Source organism: Ochotona princeps, chromosome 1 (assembly GCF_030435755.1).
Source record: "Ochotona princeps isolate mOchPri1 chromosome 1, mOchPri1.hap1, whole genome shotgun sequence".
NCBI lineage: Eukaryota > Metazoa > Chordata > Mammalia > Lagomorpha > Ochotonidae > Ochotona > Ochotona princeps.
Window position 1 is genome coordinate 100169221 of NC_080832.1, and position 18770 is coordinate 100187990.

General features: G+C 38.0%; 1 protein-coding gene across 1 annotated transcript; it reads right to left on the bottom strand.

The window, feature by feature from the left end:
- Positions 1 to 1770: 1770 nt before the first annotated feature.
- GLYATL3 (glycine-N-acyltransferase like 3) lies at positions 1771 to 13199 on the bottom strand. The gene is made up of 5 exons (XM_004590537.2): positions 13098 to 13199; positions 8910 to 9017; positions 7691 to 7817; positions 6553 to 6679; positions 1771 to 2454 (listed from the first exon to the last, which is right to left on the bottom strand). The coding sequence occupies exons 1-5, from the start codon at positions 13173 to 13175 to the stop codon at positions 2031 to 2033; spliced, it is 864 nt and encodes a 287-aa protein (XP_004590594.2). The 5' UTR covers positions 13176 to 13199; the 3' UTR covers positions 1771 to 2030.
- Positions 13200 to 18770: the final 5571 nt, after the last annotated feature.

An 18770-nucleotide genomic window follows, 5' to 3' on the forward strand; every position in this document is an offset into this window, starting at 1 on the left:
AAAAAAAACTTCCAAAATACGAGATGCATTATTGGGGTGGAAAATTTAGAAAGCAATGCACTGATGGAATAATTACCTGCAAAGTGCACCAAGCTGCTTAAGAGCCAATTAGCATAACGACTAATAGCCTAGTACAGTTGTACAGTTTGTTTGGACTCTGACAAACCCGGTTATGATCATGACTTGACCACTTAAAAGCATACATACCTATTGATGAATCATGACACCTGTAAGCCACAATTCTCACAGTAAGCAGTTACCTTAATGAGGTTTAGGTTATGTTAAACAAATACTAGGCTTAGTATCCCTAGGAAGAATGTAAAGCTACCATATCACCGTATGCAAGGTAGAAGTAACTTGCACTTAAGCAATGCTAAAGATAATGAGCATCCCTAGAGCAGAAACTAGAGCACATTCTCCCCAGAGGTTTATGGACTGGTTACTTAGAGTCACTCCACTCTGCCACCAAGGAAAAGTTTCCAGGTAACCACTGGCTTGGGATGACGTGAGCTTATGTTTCTTCTCAAAGTGTTTTCATTTTTAATGAAAATGCCCCCTACTTCATCAAGTTTGCTTCTTTTTTTCTCAGAGTAAATACTGGATTTTCCATTATCACAGTCACAATTTTATGGTCTCTGTGGAACTATATCGTTAAGTCACACACTTGTCTCTAGACCAGACAAATCTAATCATTGAGTTTGTGCCTTTTATTCCTACTTGAGAGCACATTTTGGGATATTTTTCTTCCTCTACTGTCTTTGACAGATATAATACAAACAATTGAAACTCGAATTAGAAACAAGCGCTGGTAAAAATCACAGAATAATATAATAAAATGTAAATAAAATTTAACTTTTTAAATTAAAAAGTACATAATTTGGTGAAATGAGAAATTGAAATAAAAATTACAGACTTCTGGCTTGACCCTGACACTCTGTAGATTATGATTTTGAAGAAATTCTTTGTTCTTCCTGGTCCTCAAGTTTTACATGAGAGGATTAAAGTTTATTACTTCATCACGAGTTTATGAATCTATGCATATGGAAAATATGAATAGGATGTATATGTAAATACACTTATGTTTATTGGTTCATCTTCACACCACAAAGTGAACCTGAGTTTTTGATGAGAAAGCCCACTGTAAGAGCAGGGTCCTGAAACAGGTTATTAGGAAGGGTTTAGTCCCCTGCTGAATTTGTTTATAGCATTACAATGTCTGTTTCTTCACCCATTCAAGGCAACTAAAAATGAGAACCTCTCAGAGATGCAAATTATTTGGCTGATTCAGGAGCCATGGTGGAGGAGTCTATTCTTCTGTGCTGTAAGTAGGCCTCCAGGCGACTCAGGGAAACACTGAAAGGTGAGAGCATCTAAACAGCCCCAGGGGAGAACTACTGCTGAGTGCCTAACCCCCCGGGGGAAGTCAGTAAGCAAGTCTCTAAGAAAGCTTAGAGAACTTGGGGTGGAAGTGATAGGAACAGAGGTGAGGTAGAGCAGCAGGAGATGCATAGCTTTTCTGCGGTGAAGAACTGGTGTGGTGGTGAGAAGCAGAAGCCCCAAACTCAACAGTAACACAGAAGCCACAAAGTCCTTTGTTACTTATTAGTGTGCACTTATTTCTGCTACTGTGGTATGAACTTCTGACTTGATAAATAAAAGGTGTTTTCCTATATTGGATCCTTAAGAAGGACAATGATACGTCCTTTGGGACAACTTGTGTTAACCCACATAGCAATTTGTTGGGGAAACCTGCAAGGCTGTGCAGGTTAACCCAGCATGTCTTTTCCACGTCCCTTTCAAAACCCAAATGCTTCTGATTCTAGTTTTAATTACCCCCCATTGCCATGTAAAAGTGTGTTTATGGTCAGGCAAGGAAAGAAAATTGCTGAAGGACTATACCATTGTAGCAAAATGGGGAAAATATGTCGGGGTGGGAGTTTCCTGGGGGATTCCCAGTCTATACGAAATTGTACCAATAATTCAAAAATTCAAAATAAAAATGTATTTTAAACAAGAAAATTACTGAAGTTTCACTGAGTTAGACCAGAGAAAGCTGCAGGGGTAAGAATAAGCCTATGAAAACGACAGGGCAAGAACTCAGCGCCAACACTGTTTAGGAGGCTAATCGATGCCTTGTTGTCATCCAGGACATTTCCCTGAGAAGGGAATCCCCGGCTTTGCAATTTCCTGGCTAGTGTGAGGGCCACCAGCCGGCTGTAACCTTTCCTACGATGATCAGGGAGGGTATAGCCGTGGCACATGGTGGCAAACTGGTCTGTGAGAGCCCAGGAAACTGGGTTTCCCTTGTCATCGCGGACACACACACTGGGGAAGCAGGAAATGAGATTGGCAATGTACCGGAGACATTGCTCATTGCCACCCCTTGACCAAGTCCGGTTGAGCAGATCAGCATCAGCAACACTCAGGTAGGTTAGTCGTGGCGGAGACTCTGTTCTAGAAAAAAGAAATGACATGAGAATAAGTGCAAGCACAGAATTGTGTGACTTTAAACAAATCTCTCTTCATACTGATTCAAAACTGTGATACTATTCCCAGAACCATGCCCAACACTTTTCAATGAGTTAGAATCTATCATTCCTCTCCTTTTTCAGGGTTTCATTTCAGATAAGAGAATATTTGGTTTAACCAAATTAAATATTCCTTCTGATCTTATGACCGCTTGTTTTGCTCTCAATACAGATCAAGGAATGTGGTTCTTTTGTTAAGTTAGGGCTAATGTTTCCTGCATACCAGGATTCCATACTGGTGTATAGTCAACTGCAATTTACAATAATATACACCAAAACCTAACTGGGACTAAAACAAAGACCTGAGTTTCACGCAATCACAAGCGACCAACCTAGTGTCACTCACAAGCAGCTAACTAATCAGATTGTGATTCAACAAGGTAAATGCCTCATGACATCATGCCCAAATAAGGCAGACATCCACCTACTGGCAATCAAGTGGTTTCTCTATATTTCTTTTTGTTTATGTACAACTCATCAGATTTATTATAAAGCAAAAAATTGGATTATGAGTTGACAAATTTAATAGCAACACAATTATATTATTTCAGAATTTATCTAGAAAACCATTTGAGAAAACTATACTCAAAGATGCAGAGGTTTATCCTGAGACTGCGTTAAGCTAAATTCTGCTTATGCGAAGCAGTTCTGGGTCTACAGAAAATCTGGGTGAACACGCTAATGTATGTCTCTCCTACATTCTGCACTGCTGGGGATAGCATGGAGAGGGATGGAATCCTGTGAGGACACTGGCATTAGCTGAAGTCTGAACTTGGCTCAGGCACCAATCTGGGAGCCTCAGGATTCCATAGCCTTGCCCTAATGCATAATGGCGTGCATGCGCCATGACTGTATGCACTTAACAGCTCTTACAGCCCTCGCTGATGTCCTTCATGGCTGTCCTGTCAGCTGTCTGCAGAACCCTGCGGGGCTGGACTCATGCCTCATGCACAGTTCCATAGACCCTGATATTTCCCCTAATCCCTCCTCTTCTCCCTCCCTACCACCTCACCCCCAGCGACGACTGAGGTCTCCCCTATCATTAAAACAGCATAGTTCCTCATAAACAGTCCTAAATCCATCATTGTGGGCATGGACAACGGCAGAGAGTCCAGCCTCCTATTGTCAAGATATAGTAAGCAGTTTCATTGGGAGTCTATCTTTGTCTGGAAGTAGAGCTGCATACTGCATTGTGTCCTCACTTCTGAATATGATAGTCTCCATTACACAGTTATTATACAGCCCCTTAAATGAAAAGCCACAAAACAAAGCAACAGGAAGAAAAAATAGAAGCAACACCATGAGGTTGTAATGAATGATTAATGTGTCACTGAAAAATGAAAAAGAGAATCAAGAACCTTCCTGAAGAAAATGATGCTACTGTATGATCTATGAGTCAGTGAAGAATTTAATGAGAAAAAGAATGTGTTTTGAAGAGATGAAACTAAAGACAAAATATCAAAATCCATGAGATATAGTTTCCACTGATCTATGGCCAGAAAATAATTACAAATTGCTTAATATGCTAGTCGTAAACACATACTTTCTAGAAATGTTAGTTTTTTCCCAGAGCACTTTGCCTGGGTGTGTTCTTCTTGGTTGAATATTCACAATCTCCAGTTTTTCCACTTCTTTTTTATAGGCCGCTAGCCTTCACTCTAATGTTATGCAAGTTTCTGTTAATGTACTGCATACAATTAGTTATTAAGATAAAAAGGGAATTGCTGCAACTTCTAGAAACTCAGACTACTTAGTTGAAAACCTGCAACCCTGATAAAGCTTCAGAATTTTTTTTCTTGAAGTTTCCAAGTACATAAGATCCTCTTCAGTGACTTATATCACTGGATATAATTTATAAAACTTTCAGTTGCATTTTCTTTTCCTTCACAGCTTTGTGTTGTGAGCTCACATTTCTAGCATACTGTCAGCTTCGGCACTGGGCTAGTCAGCTCTCCACTTAGCAAGGGTGAAAACAAACATAACTGGTTTGATAGCATTTTTTAATTCAATTTTCAAAAACAAACTTTAAAGCAAGGGCAGTGAAGCCTCAGGCAGAAATGTGGCTACAGATCAAATCCTTGTCAAAGAAAATGTCTTAAGATGCTTTGACCTTGCAGCTAAACGAAGTGGTATTCAAGAGTTCACAAATTTGAGTAGTGACAGATATTAAAGCCAAATTGCCTAACCTTTTGCAAAAGAGAACAATTCAGGTTAAAATTAGACTTCACATGGTGATGATAAGTGTTCAAAGAGATGACAGTATCAGTTGCCCAATTTTATCATTACACATTATGCACCTGTATTGAAATAGCATCATCTATACCACACATAGATAGTATGTGTCAATTCAAAATACGAATAATTTTTTAAATAAATAGAAAAAAACAACAAAACCCAATTTAAAAGTCCTGATTAGGGAAAGAGAAACATTTTAGATTAGACCTTCGGGATAAAACTGTTAGCGGACTGTGGGAAGCTCAAAAGGACAAGTGGCCTGGATTCTTCAACAAAAATAAATAAATAAAAAAAAAGATGAAGGAAAACTGATTCATTACAACAAACTTCAGAAATATTAACCAATCCCAAATTGTGGACAATATTTGGATGTTTATTCAGAACAAACTCTTAAAAACATTATGCGAATTTGGGAAATGTAAACGCTAAATATTGTCAACAAAGTTTTAAGGGCTTGTGCAGAGAGAGTTAACATAACAGGCTTGAAGTCATCATCCTTAGAAGGGCCTGATGGCAAGTTCCTGGAGTGGTGTCTGGAAACTTGGACATGGAACAGTCTTTCTGTTTCCAGACTGACATGATTAAACTCTTTAAATCACATGGCTTGCATTGTACACCTGCTTTCTATCTTGGATTCTAGGAAATCAGTTTGTGCTAGGCAGAAGGTGCTTCCGAGAAAGATCTTGGACATTGAGCCTCTAATCAACTTCTCTGGTAGCCAATATTTTACATATGTTGTCCTAATTACTGTCTGAGGAGTTAAGCACATTCTGTGGAGAAGACTTTTAAAAGCCTCAGTAGAGTTTCCTTTGAACCAATCCATCTTTTCCTTGTGTTGGTTTTATTTGCATGGTTTCATTGTGATCAACCATAGCAATCACTATGACTTTATTTTCTGAGTCTTATGAGTCAGTGTCCCCCGCAAAAACCCATAACCTTTAGTGACACTATCTAGTCCTGAAATATTTAAGGATGATGTTTGGAACATTTCCTTTTAGATACAAAAGGAGACAGGAAAAAAAAGTATATAAGGGTATGAATTAAAGAAAATCTACCAAATAATGGTGGAAGGTTCTTTATACTGTTCTCTCAGTTTTTGCAGAATTTTTTTTTCAGTTGTTTAAAAAACAACAAGGAGTAGGTATTAAGACCGGGGGAAAGTTGCCCATGTTGCACATTGGAGTAATTGGGTCCGGTTGCCGGCTCTGCTCCTGGTCCTACCTTCTCATCAATGCAGACCGCAGCAGGCTGGTGTGATGGCTGCAGTGTGTGGCTTTCTGCTCCCTCATGTGAGAGCTGAATTAAGTCCCCTGGCTCCAGACTTTGCCCTTGGCCCCATCCTGGCTACAGGCTTTTGCAGAGTGGATTATTGAGGAACAGTATACTAAGCAATAATTTTCTCTATGTAGATTATGAAAATCCTGATATTTTGAGTTCATTTCTTTTTTTCCATTTTTTATTATATTTTTTGAAAATCTTTACATAGTTAATTAGGGTAAAAAGGTTCAAGGGATATAAAGTAGGTAAGACGATTATTTCCATATTGTTTCCTTCATGTAAGAGTTCATTTCTAATTATAGATGAAAATACCGATATTGTTTTTAATGAAATTAAGCAGCCAAATCCAGAGAAGAAAACAGTGGTATTCTGTGTGTGTCTCTCTCTCTACACACACACACACACACACACATTCAAACACAAATTTAGGCTCAGTGACACAAAATGACTTTGTACTATATTTTCATAGCTATAAATCCCACCCTCAAGTTCAGAATGCAGTTATACATACAGAAAATGGGTGTCTGGAGGAGATGAAACAGGAGAAAAATGGACAGCCATAAAGGAAGTTAGCTTTGTAGTCAACTGCTTTGGGTCAGCAACAGCTTTAGAAGCATCATATAATTCATTTTGAAGCCCTATATAAAGACATAATCAGAAACATGACATTTTATTTGAGAAAGCATTTGCAAACATTTATCTGAAAAGAAGATAAATTTGTTGTATTTTTACATGGGGTATCATTAATAAGATAATTATCACCAATGTTATTTTAACTACTTTATATGTAGAATATTAAGGTATTCCTTGCCTTATTTCAAAACTTCTGTGGAATTTTCAAATTCCAATCATGATGCTCATTATGATAATCTATCATCTTCTTTTATGGAAATTTTTGATAGGACCATCCCATAAGACATTGTAATTTCTCATATGGATTTTATTTTATTTTTGATTACTCAGATTAATCTTGAATTTTATGAAGAATCATATTTCATAGCTCTAAAAGTCTATGCTCTACCATATGAGTAGAAGTGTAAGAATATAGACTTCACTGCAGTAGCAAACCAAATTGATAGACTCTTCCAGCTTGCTGATAAAAAGTACATTATAAAACTGGAAGTGGGTGGGTGCCAGCATTGTGGCTTAACAAGCTAATCCATGGTGCTAGCATTCTATATTAATGCCAATACATGTCTACGCTGTTCCAATTCTGATCCAACTGGCCAACTGATGGCCTCAGAACACAGCAGAGATGGCCCAAATCCCTGCGACTCTGAATCCATGTGGGAGACCCACAGGAAGCTTCTGGTTCCCAGCTTTGGACCAGTTCTGCCATTGTAGCTATCTGGGGAGTGAACCAGTGGGTGGAAGAACTTCTGTATCTTTCCTCTTTGCAAATTTGCCTTTAGATTAAAAACAAATCTTAAAAAAAGAAACACTGCAGTGTAAGCTTGTTGCTTGTGAGATTTATCCAGAACTTAATTCGTTCAGATCCCACTTGTTTATTATAATTATACTACATTATCTAGAAATCTTTATTCAGCACTAGTGTTTAACGCCCTGTGTTGGACACTACTGCACATGAGTACATGATAAAAAGGAGAAACATGTGACTGGATAGTGTATGCAGCTGTTCTTGATCTCACCTTGTATCTGAAAAACTTGGTCCCAATTAATAACGTCATGATCTTCTATGAGTTGTCTGTAAGCCAGGGCATCCTTGTAGAACACAGCATAGGCATTAGTATAATGGTCAAGATTATCCGTCTCAGCCTAGGACAGAAGATACAATCATAAAAACAAACATGTTGTCTGGATAACCTAAATTCTAAGTAGATTAGATATTATTAGCTGGACATGCACGCCTAATTAGGTAGCAATACCAGCTACCTAAAAACAAGCATGTGGGTATAAGGCTAATGAATTGTAGTGAGGGTAGGAAGGAAAATTTTACGCTTCTGCTTAATTCCTTTTTCTGAGGATAAGAACGGTTTTAAGATATTTCACATTAAAAAAAAGATTTTTTTTTTTTGAAATCAGATTTTCAGAGGGAGAGACAGAAAGAAACCTTCATCTGCTGGTTCACGCCTCAGAGCCCACAATGGCTAGGGTTGAAGCCAGGAGCCAGAAGCTTCATCTGGGTCTCCAATATGGGTGGCAGGAGCCCAAAGCCTTGAGCCATCATCTGCTGCTTTTCCATGTCATCAGCGAGGAACTGGTTTAGAGGATTGGAGCCAGGATATGGGATCTTGGCATCACAGGAGATGGCTTTACCAAGTGCCCAAAACATTGTTCCCTATTTCACATTTTGAACTATTTTATTTACCTAAAAACATATAGCTCAATGAATCTGCCTCTGAGAATCAGAACTCTCAGAGTCTTCCCAATGTGTCCAGGCACGACAACACTTCTTTGATCTCTTGAACTCACCTCCAGTCTCAGAAGAATAATGAGGTAGATGTTTTACTTTTCATCTTTGTTTCATATTTCTGATTTAACCAAAGTCATGAATCCAAAAGAATCATTCACTCAGTGGAAAAGTATCTACTTATTAGCCATGTGTGCTCCATGCTTCTTCTAGGGATTTTTGAAACACTAAGAAGATATTTTATTGTTTCAGCCTCAGGTCTTTCATATCCCTGACACCATGAAGTCAGTCAAATTAAGAAATCAGTGATGAAATGTGTAGCACATTAAAATAAGGCATACAGCTATGGTTTCACTATGCATTTACAGGAAACTGGAGCCAGTCATTAAAACCAGGCCCTCCAATGTGGGACATGAGCATTCCAATCCGCATTTTAACTGCCAGGCTAAATACCCTAAGCAGCTCATGCTCAGTTTTATTTCCTTTCAAAACTGTACCTCTTTCCGTCTCCGAGTGATGACAGCCTTGAAATCTGGCCATGAATCCAGCACCACTTCCTTTTGAAAAGGATTCCCACGGTTTATGTTCATCACTGCTCCAAACACCTAGCCAGGGATTCCAGAGAGAACACAAATCACACCGCTGCCTCTTACCTTCCTTAGTTCCTGTCCTTCTACACAATCAGAGCAGAGACGAGACCACAAATACATTCACACAGAATCTACATATTCCGCTGTTGTTATTTTAATGGCACACATGAAAACGGATAGAAAGTGTACTGGGATTTATGAAATTCTCTCCACACAAAAATCTGCTTTTCATTTTTTTGTTTTTATTACAACAACAAAAGCTACCAAATTGATAGGCTTCTTAGGGGGTTGCTGGATACTTAGCCCAGCACTAAATACTTGCAGTATTAACCAGAAACAGCTGTATGAATTTAAGGCTCATGCATACTTAAAAAGTTCCACAGATAACTCTGTTGCTCAGCTGTTTTTGAAGTTGACAGTGCTATCTGAAAACAACCTGCCCTATGCAAGTACTCCAATTCTGAATTAAATTTAAATATGGGCAATATTTCAGGGCTTGAACTGGTATTATGTGGGAGGCCAGTGTTGCTGGTTGAGGTTTAGCATACCACAACACAGCACCATCTCCCATAGTAATTTTACAATAAACATGGAAAACAATCTTTATGAATACCAACACTGGGATGACTAAATAAAGTGTGGTATATTCATACCATGGATTATAAAACTGTAATGCAAAACAGTAAACTAAAGGCACATGGATCACTATGAAATTCACTGAACACACAAGAAAATGAATTTAAAAAGCTAGATACAAAAAGGACACTTTTTTATGTTTCCTTCAACAAGTAGGTCTAAATTATGGTGTGGAAGTCAGGGTTTTGATCAGTTTTGGCAGAGCAGGAAACAGTAATTAGAAAAGAGCATTGTAGGTAGGAAGAGATGGCATCTGAAAAAAAGGTACTGAATATGTTTGTGAAAATCATCAAACTGAGATTATTTCACGTACATTTTTGAACGTGTTTAGGCACCAATGGAAAAGTTAAAAAAAAATTTTAAGGGCATTGGAGTCTACTTCTTACTTAGTGTATTACTGCCTTCTATCACTCACCTCTTCTCAGTCTAAACATTACTTAATGCTTTTACCTCACCAAGCCATGACCTCACTCAAACACTCACAGAATGGGTCTTAAAACAGCTTGGCCTACATCAGTGTGCAGCATGGATGACCCTCAGTGTAGATCTACGAACTGAAGTAACCTGGAAGGGCTCGCCTTTTCTGTTATTCATTAAATTCCCTGGCTGTTACCATAAGGAGGCCAAGTGATGTTTACCAAAATGGTTTCAAATGAGGAAATTAGACATTTATCTTTTAAGAATGTGGCTCATATCTCAATGGAGTGTTCAGCCAACTGGGAAAACATTCAATATTTAATTAAATAATGTATTTGTGTAAGATTTGGAATGAATTGAAAAATTTAGCTTTGATTTAAAAAGGGAACTCTCCCAATTCTTATTTATTCAAAGAGTAAGCATTGATTGAGGAGTGAGAAATTAAAATCCAGGGAAGGTCACCAGATTGGAACATTTAACACTTAAACACTGAACCAGTTACAAAATATAGTTATAAACTCCAAAGAAAGGAGGTGAACACAGAATGCAGGATTTAGGCTCAAGAGCAGGTGTGTTGGCACAGAATCTGAAGCAAGCAGTTTACTCACTTGATTTTTTCCCCCAGAAGTACAACAGACATATCTTTGAGCACAAAATTTGCTCAAGGAGAGAGAGACATCCCTCTCCCCCTTTCTATGTACTGAACATTCCATTAACTCTTGCTGCAAAAGCCATGGCAAACTACTTCTTGGAGAGGCATTTTCTTTAGGAAAATATCTTCCCCCTGTCTCCTTTGCTTGTCACAAGCAAATACAGCCTTCCTTTGAGAAATTCCTGTTTGAGGCTTATCATTTGGTGATATCTTAAATGAGTGGACCCCGTGCCTGCTAATGAGAAATATTTTTAGCTATCTCTTGCAGAATTACTTAGACATATTATTTAAGAAAAGAAGCCTCTTACCTTACTCCATTAATTCACTTCAGTATCAATACTGAAAATGGAAAATTTGGGTCATATGGTTGATTTAGTGCCATTTTAAACACTCTATAACATCCGGATTTTTAATATTAAAATTAATTTGAAAGGCAGAGATATGTAGAGAAACAAGAGAGGTAGAAATATCTCCCATTCACTGATTCATGTCCCCAAATGGCCTCTATGGAAGGGCTGTTCTAGGCTAACATCAGCAATCAGGAGCTTCATCCTGGACTCCTACGTGGCTTGAAGGGGACCAAGGATTGGTTCTATAATTCACTGCTTTCTCAGGCACATTAACAGGAAGCTGGATTAGAAATGGAGCAATCAGGACTTGAATTGGCACCCCATAAGGTGAAGCTTAACCCATTCTTCTGCAACAGTGACTCCCTCAGATTTTTTTTTTTATAACATACAGTTTAAGTGCTATCAGTAAACCAAGATGACCATATTTGATCACCATAGCACACCGTACTATATGGCTCCATCTAGGTCGCTTATTCAGGGTCTCAAGGCTTTGGGCTATCCTCTACTGGTTTCCCAGGCCACAAGCAGGGGGCTGAATGGGAAGTCAGAAGTCAGGACACAAACCGGCACCCATATGGGAATCCAAGCACATTCAAGGAGAGGATTTAGCCACTAGGCTACCTTGCTGGGCCCCCTGATGCCTATCTGTACAAATTCTGATGATTTTTCTCCTGGGATATTTACATTTCACTATCACTGGAAAACACCATCATAGCACTGTGTCTGCTAAGGAAACTCAGTGCTTAGGAGCAATTTTATTGGACTCTGCACTTTCTCCCCCATCAAAGTGGTTATATTCCAATCTTACATTTATTATATTCGATTAGTGACATCTTCCATAGTAGTGTTGCTATCGGTTGGCCCTTCTGAATTTTAGAACAGATGGAGGCTTTTTATCAAATAGAGTCATTCAAAAAAATTTCAAAACAGATTTTGAAATAAATGGGACCATCATTTTATAAAAACCCCTCAGGGCTGGTATTGTGGCATGGAGGTAAAGCCTGCATCTGGGGCTCCGCATCGCATATGAGTGCCAGTTGGAGTCTCCTGCACTCCACTTCTGATTCTGCTCCCTGCTGATGGTCTGGTAGAAGCACGGAAGGCAGCTCAGGTGTTTGTGTCCTGTCCGCCACAGGGGAAACACGAAAGAAGCTCCTGGTTTCAGTCTGGCACAGTGTTAGTCATTGCAATCATCTGGGGAGTGAATCAGTGCATGGAATAGTTCTCTCTCGGCAGCTCTGACTTTTAAATGATTCTTTTACCTCTCCCTCCTCCGCCCTCCAAACACACACACACACACACACACACACACACACACCCTAAACTTCAATTCTATTGTGTCCCTACATTGTCCCTACATTTCACTTTTAAATTGCAAAATATCTTAATTTTATCACCTGCCACTTAAAACATCTTAAAAGTTGAATTTATTTCAGAAATAAGCTAGTTCAGCATTACTTAATTTTTTCTTTCTTTTTTTTTTAAAAAGATTTATTCATTTTATTACAGCCAGATATACACAGAGGAGGAGAGACAGAGAGAAAGATCTTCCGTGCGATGATTCACTCCCCAAGTGAGCCGCAATGGGCCGATGCGCCCCGATCCGAAGCCAGGAACCAGGAACCTCCTCCGGGTCTCCCACGCGGGTGCAGTGTCCCAATGCATTGGGCCGTCCTCTACTGCTTTCCCAGGACACAAGCAGGGAGCTGGATGGGAAGTGGAGCTGCCGGGATTAGAACCGGCGCCCATATGGGATCCCGGGGCTTTCAAGGCGAGGACTTTAGCCGCTAGGCCACGCCGCCGGGCCCTACTTAAATTTTTCTAGGAGTCATCTAGTGTGACTGTAAAAATTATAGTTCCCTGGCCCTTATTTTCAATCTACTGGATTCATCGCTAGCAGGGAGAGCTGGGAAGCTGTGAGTTTAACAAGTGTCCATAGTCTGATCAGAAAAAAAAACATGGAAGCAACCACAAACCTGACATTATGTCACATTATTGGTACAATAAAGAAATTGAATGATGTTCTTAGGGTCATGGTACCTTGAGTGACTCAGGAAAATGACTCTTCAACATCTTCTCCAGTATCAACAACTTGGTAGAACAATTTAACACCAACATCTTCTCCACAACTCTTGCAATGCCACACCTAATTAGAAATTTGGAGTGCACATTTAATTTTTGCCTGTTAACATTTGTTTTAATTTAGGAATATTTTTGTCATCCTGCTCTCATTGGGTGTAATTCAGACCATTATTGTTCCTGCTGAATGGAGACGGGGGGAGGATAGAGAGGCCTTATAATGGGAAACCCAGTACATTGGAAACCGAGAGACAGTGATATAATTGTATTCAACTCTTCCTTCAGAGCACTTACAACAGTTCTAATTTTACATTTTCTTCTATCTGAATCTGTTTTAGGTAGCCACTGAGCTGCCTGAACCTAGCCTTTATGTGTTTTTTGTTTAACTATGTCAACAGCGCCTCCTACAGGGCATGGTGCAAGGCAGGAACATTCTAAATGGTTGAACAGCTAACATGAAGCTCAGGATAAAAATGATGAGGTGGGCTAAATGGGGAACATTTCCCCCCACAAGGAGGGGCAAATACTGGAAAAAAAAAAAACTTGAGAAACGCAGGTGGTTACATGGCACAGATCAAGAGTCAGACGCGGGCAGTCTCATTCCACATAAAATTGAAAAGCGGAAAGACATAATAAACATGATTTACACAGGCACATCTATTCTCGTACATTTACATTTTCTAGATAGTGCATTCTCTGTTTTCCCCTGAAGTGCTGTTCTCAAGAAAACCTCTCCCTCCAATTCCAGTCAGGAGTTGACTGATTTATAGGGGCAAAAAAATTAAATAACCCCGACCTTCAGCGTAGTAGTGATAGACACCTCTTGGCAGCTGGCACTAGGGCGGTTAAGTTAACTCAGATAGATATGAAAACGTGATGTTCCTGGAATTATTCCTTTACTGTGGATTCTGCCAGAGAAAGCTACTCTATCTCTCTCGGTGGTTTATCTATGTGATTGTAAGGCACTCAAGTGTTCGCTTGCTATCTACTTAAAAACCACAGCAAAACTATCTTGAAATTCATGTGAATATGAACCTTAAGAGGTTCAATTGAGTCTTGTGGGAACGAGTTCACTGAGCAGTTTAACTGCGGTGTCGTGTTCTGTGCAGAAATCAGAAGAAATGCGAAGAACCAGGGCGGCACTAGACGTACCAGAAAAAAGGCTTTGAATCCTCATATTCACAGTGAAGGCAATGTAACAAACCTTGGAAAGAGCAAGTTTCCAGATTTTAAGATGAGCAAAGAAAGGGGGAATATTAGCTATCATTTTTTTATTCTTGTATTGTTTGATTTTTTCACTCACTTGAGTAATCTCTAAATAAAAATATTACCCCTTTTACTAGGTACTCTTATGAAATCCATTCTGAAATAAAATTGTTTCAAAGAGTGGTTGATCATAAATCTCTAGTAGGTTTGATGTATACAAGATGTTTTATATTCAAATATACTGTAAAGAAGCTAATGCAAAATATAGGAATAACAAAGACTTGATGATTTGCTTATTTATTACCTAGTTTGTCTCCTAAAAGACATAACACTATAATGAAAATGGATAAAATGCATCAAGGAAGAACAAGCTAAAGCTAACATCCAAGTCACAGTAAAAACACAAATATAAAATAAATCTGGAATAAAAAATGACATTATCATGCAAAACAAATGGAATAGACTGCCATAAATGGTTGTTTTTCTTTATTCCTGGATTTCATAGTTGACAATTCACCTTCTTGCTAAACTTGTAGCCATCAAATTTGTGACCATCAAATCAGTACCTGCAATGCTTTGGTAGTCACTTGCAGTTATGTGCAGAGCAGCAAAACACAGCAATCTCCCAGTACGCATTTTCTCCCAACACACATTTTCGGCTGAGTTTTAACAGGGCATTCATTATGGTTTTTCTTACTTCAGTTCTTACATTGTAAATAAGCATACTTTATATGGTCTATTTTTTGCATTTTTGTTCTTTTGGTCAGTGATTTTGCTGGTTAAAATGCCTCCCCAAAGCTAGTGTCTGATTCTGTTTTGTTGCTTCTAAACGCAATAAAGCCTTGATGTGTCTTAAGGAGAAAATATATGTGTTAGATGTAGTAGGCATGAGTTAAGTTGTTATTGTCATGAGTTCAGCAACAATTATTCAGCAAAATCTATTGTGTCTTTATGTAAAACACTCCCAAAAAGCTAGGTTATGGATTCAGTTTTTGGTGAAACCAAAGGTTTATGAAAATCTAGTCTTGTATTTCCACATGGTGTGATGTTTCAATACTGGCAAAAATCAATGTTTGGTGTGATTTTATTGGGTGTGAGCAGTACAAACGGTGACAATCTACTATATTTACAGTGGGGAAAAAAGCCACTTTTAACTCAAGCTTTCTAACAGCTGATAGGAAAAAACAAACATGATTTCTCTTCGCTTTTGGTTACTTTCCACTGTGTCACCACTAAAGCTTTGTTGTCCAGTTTCTTAACGGAACAGATCCTTCGTGATCAGACATCAGTGTATCTTTCTAGACTAACATACAAACAAATGAGTCAGCATGACAAAATCAAAAAGGTGTCCCTCCCATGGGTTCACACAGAAAGGTTGCTATAATTAACACTCAACATTTGACAAATTAACACAAACTTGTCAAATTTTCCTTGGTCATATTAGAGTCTTTAAATGTCACAAAAGAGAATGCAGAAATTCTCAGAGGTAGAGAATATTTTGTATATTCTAAAATTACATTAAAAAGTCATAATAGTATCAATTATCACTGACAGTTACACGGTCATAATGTCATATCCTCAGCACTCAATTAGATTCCTCATGATCAGAATGCAGTTCTAGAACTGAATGGTAAAGGTTTGCAACTCCCTTAAACAAACTGTTGTCAAATGTGTCTGTCAAGAAAAGGAAATAGGTGATGTAGAAACCAACATTTCTTTGGGATATTTGAGTATTCAACAGCACAGAGCAAGTGCCTAAAATATTCTATTAATAATACAATGAAAGTGTGATCTTTCCTCCTTGAGAAAATTCTAATTCTTAGAAACAGAAGATCTGTTTTCGTGGTGTAATGTGCTGTTTAAAATACAGTCATGAGCATTTGTTAAGGAAGAAAGAAGTAAATATTTCCAATCAATACTTAGAATTATTTTTCAAACTATCGGCTTCTTCGTTTAGAGTTTACTCTCTTCTCCAAAGCTTTGGCTGTGCTCCCATCACAATAAAATTAATCTAGGATTGTGTATTGTCTGTTTTTCTTAAACAGCAAAATTTGAATATAAGATGTTGATTACTAGAGGCTGGTAAGGGTGGAAGGCATGAAAGGAATTGGGATAAAAAAATAGGAAAAGCTGGGTGTAGTTCATTGCTTGCAGTAAACATTATAATACCAGATGTTAACAGGTAAAATGAGTGGAAGGCTATATAATTTGCTTTGTTACTACCTCAAAATTGTTGTTTTGTAAGTTTAAAATTAATAATAAGAAGCCAGTCTGAAATGTTTTTAAAAAATCCCCAACAAAAACAAAATCACACCCATATAAGACATTCATCCTCTTATCTTAAATGTAATTAAATTAAATGTAATTTATTCTTTTCTATAGATGCTGAATTTTACTTCTCTATTTCTGTATTATTTGCTGTGATTGTAAACTAAATCCATAATTTGAATTTATTATTTTAATAAAAAATGTTTACCTGATGTTGAGATTGCAGCCTGAAACTGAGGTCCTTTAGTAGTGCACTAGTGTGCAATAAAGCTCCTGTTGTATAAGTGGTAAATTTATACTTCCCTAATTAGTCCTTAGTGAAATGAGTAGGGAGGAGAGAGAAAAAAATGTCCACACCTGTGGATGGGGAGGGATTTATGATATCGGTTGGGTGAAAAATCCAATCACAGCACAGGCATTTTATTCCCGTCTCTTCTGTCTCATTTAGGTTATGGTGGGAAACTCAGTCAATCCTAATCTTTATTTAGAGAATCACATTTTCTGCACACACACACAGACTCAGCGACTATTTGCCAGGATCTCATGTGATGGAATTAAAAGGCATGGAAGTACCAGGCAAATAGGGAGTACCATCATAAAATAAGATAGAAATTCTGATCTCTAATGTATTCTTGCATTCTTATCTATTCTGAAGGAAATTATTTTGTTGTCCTAAATCCCCAAGGCTTTAGAAAGGGTATAACTTCTAAAGAGTTTACCTGAAGAATTGAGAATAAGTAGGAGAATCTTAATTCCTTCTTTCACACACACTTGATCTTAGTCAAAACACTGAACATTTATTCAGAATTTATTCACTTCCCTTAAATGACTAATATCAACAACCATATAGGCATTTGCTTGGGCATCTCAGCATGCAACACAAAACCTGAATCTGTCTTGGATAATAATATCTCTTCTTCGTATTCCTCTTTGTTCAATCTTAACAACTACATCTTAGGCCACTTCTAACCAATCTTTGATAAGTTTGCTACAGCAAATTTACAGCAGAGATCACTGTAATGAGGGTAATAAAAAGCAAGGCTAAAAACTGAAGTTCTATGTTGCCTTTGTAGCAAAGAAGTATATATACTGGTCACAATGCTTAAGAAGAAAAACACACAAAAATGCCCACTTTAGATAAGTTAAAACTCAACCAAGAAATCTGAATTTCTTCGTGCTTTTGCTTTCCATAGTTCATTTTTCTTTCTCAAAGTTGAATTTTATTTCATAATGAGTGAAACATGAGAGGATTTAGGAGGCTTGTGCTTAGAAACCAAACCAAACTGAACGAACCAAATACTAATTTTGACAGGTGCAATTGCATATTTTTGGTAAACAAAGAATGCGAAGAAATTCTATCCAAACCAGGAAATAAGGTAAATCCCTTAATTATAGGATCCAATGGAGGTGGCTCATATTTAAACAAAATCCGTTTGTTAAACACATATGAACTGGAGAAAATAAAAGGCTCATACATAGAGAGTTTTAGGTGACATTAACACTAAGATCTGCAGTGAATGCCTATGCAATGTCTCATCATATCATTTCCCTTCCTTCAGGATTACCAGACATCCATTTTAAAAATATATGCAGCAATTTTCCCTTTTATCATTACTATTACTAGGACTGATGTATTTGAGAGTCAAGAGTTAGAGACAGGCAGAGAAATCTTGCATCTGATGGTTCACTCTCCAGTTGGCCACAAGTTGGGGCTGTGGCAGGCCAAAGCCAGGAGCCGGAATCTTCATCTGGTTTTCTCACACAGTGGCAGGGACTCACACACACTTGGTCTAGCTTACTTTGCTTTCCCAGGCCACCAACAGTTAGCTGGAACAGAAGTGGAGCAGCCTGGACAAAAAACTACACTCATATGAGATGCCAGTGTCACAAGGGTGCTTTAACATTTTTTTTACACAATCTTTGTGTCTCTGATAGGTGAAAACATATCATTGCTTTAGTTCGCATACATGTGATTACTATAGGGTTGGTCATATTTTAAATACCTTATCGATCATTTATAAATATTCCTTTGAGAATAATCATTCTGCTATTCATTATTGATACTCCTAGGACCCTTCATTAATAGGAATTTGCTTATTTTATATATATATATAGTAGTTATTTTCCATTCTATATTGTCTTTAGTGTGGCATAGGCATT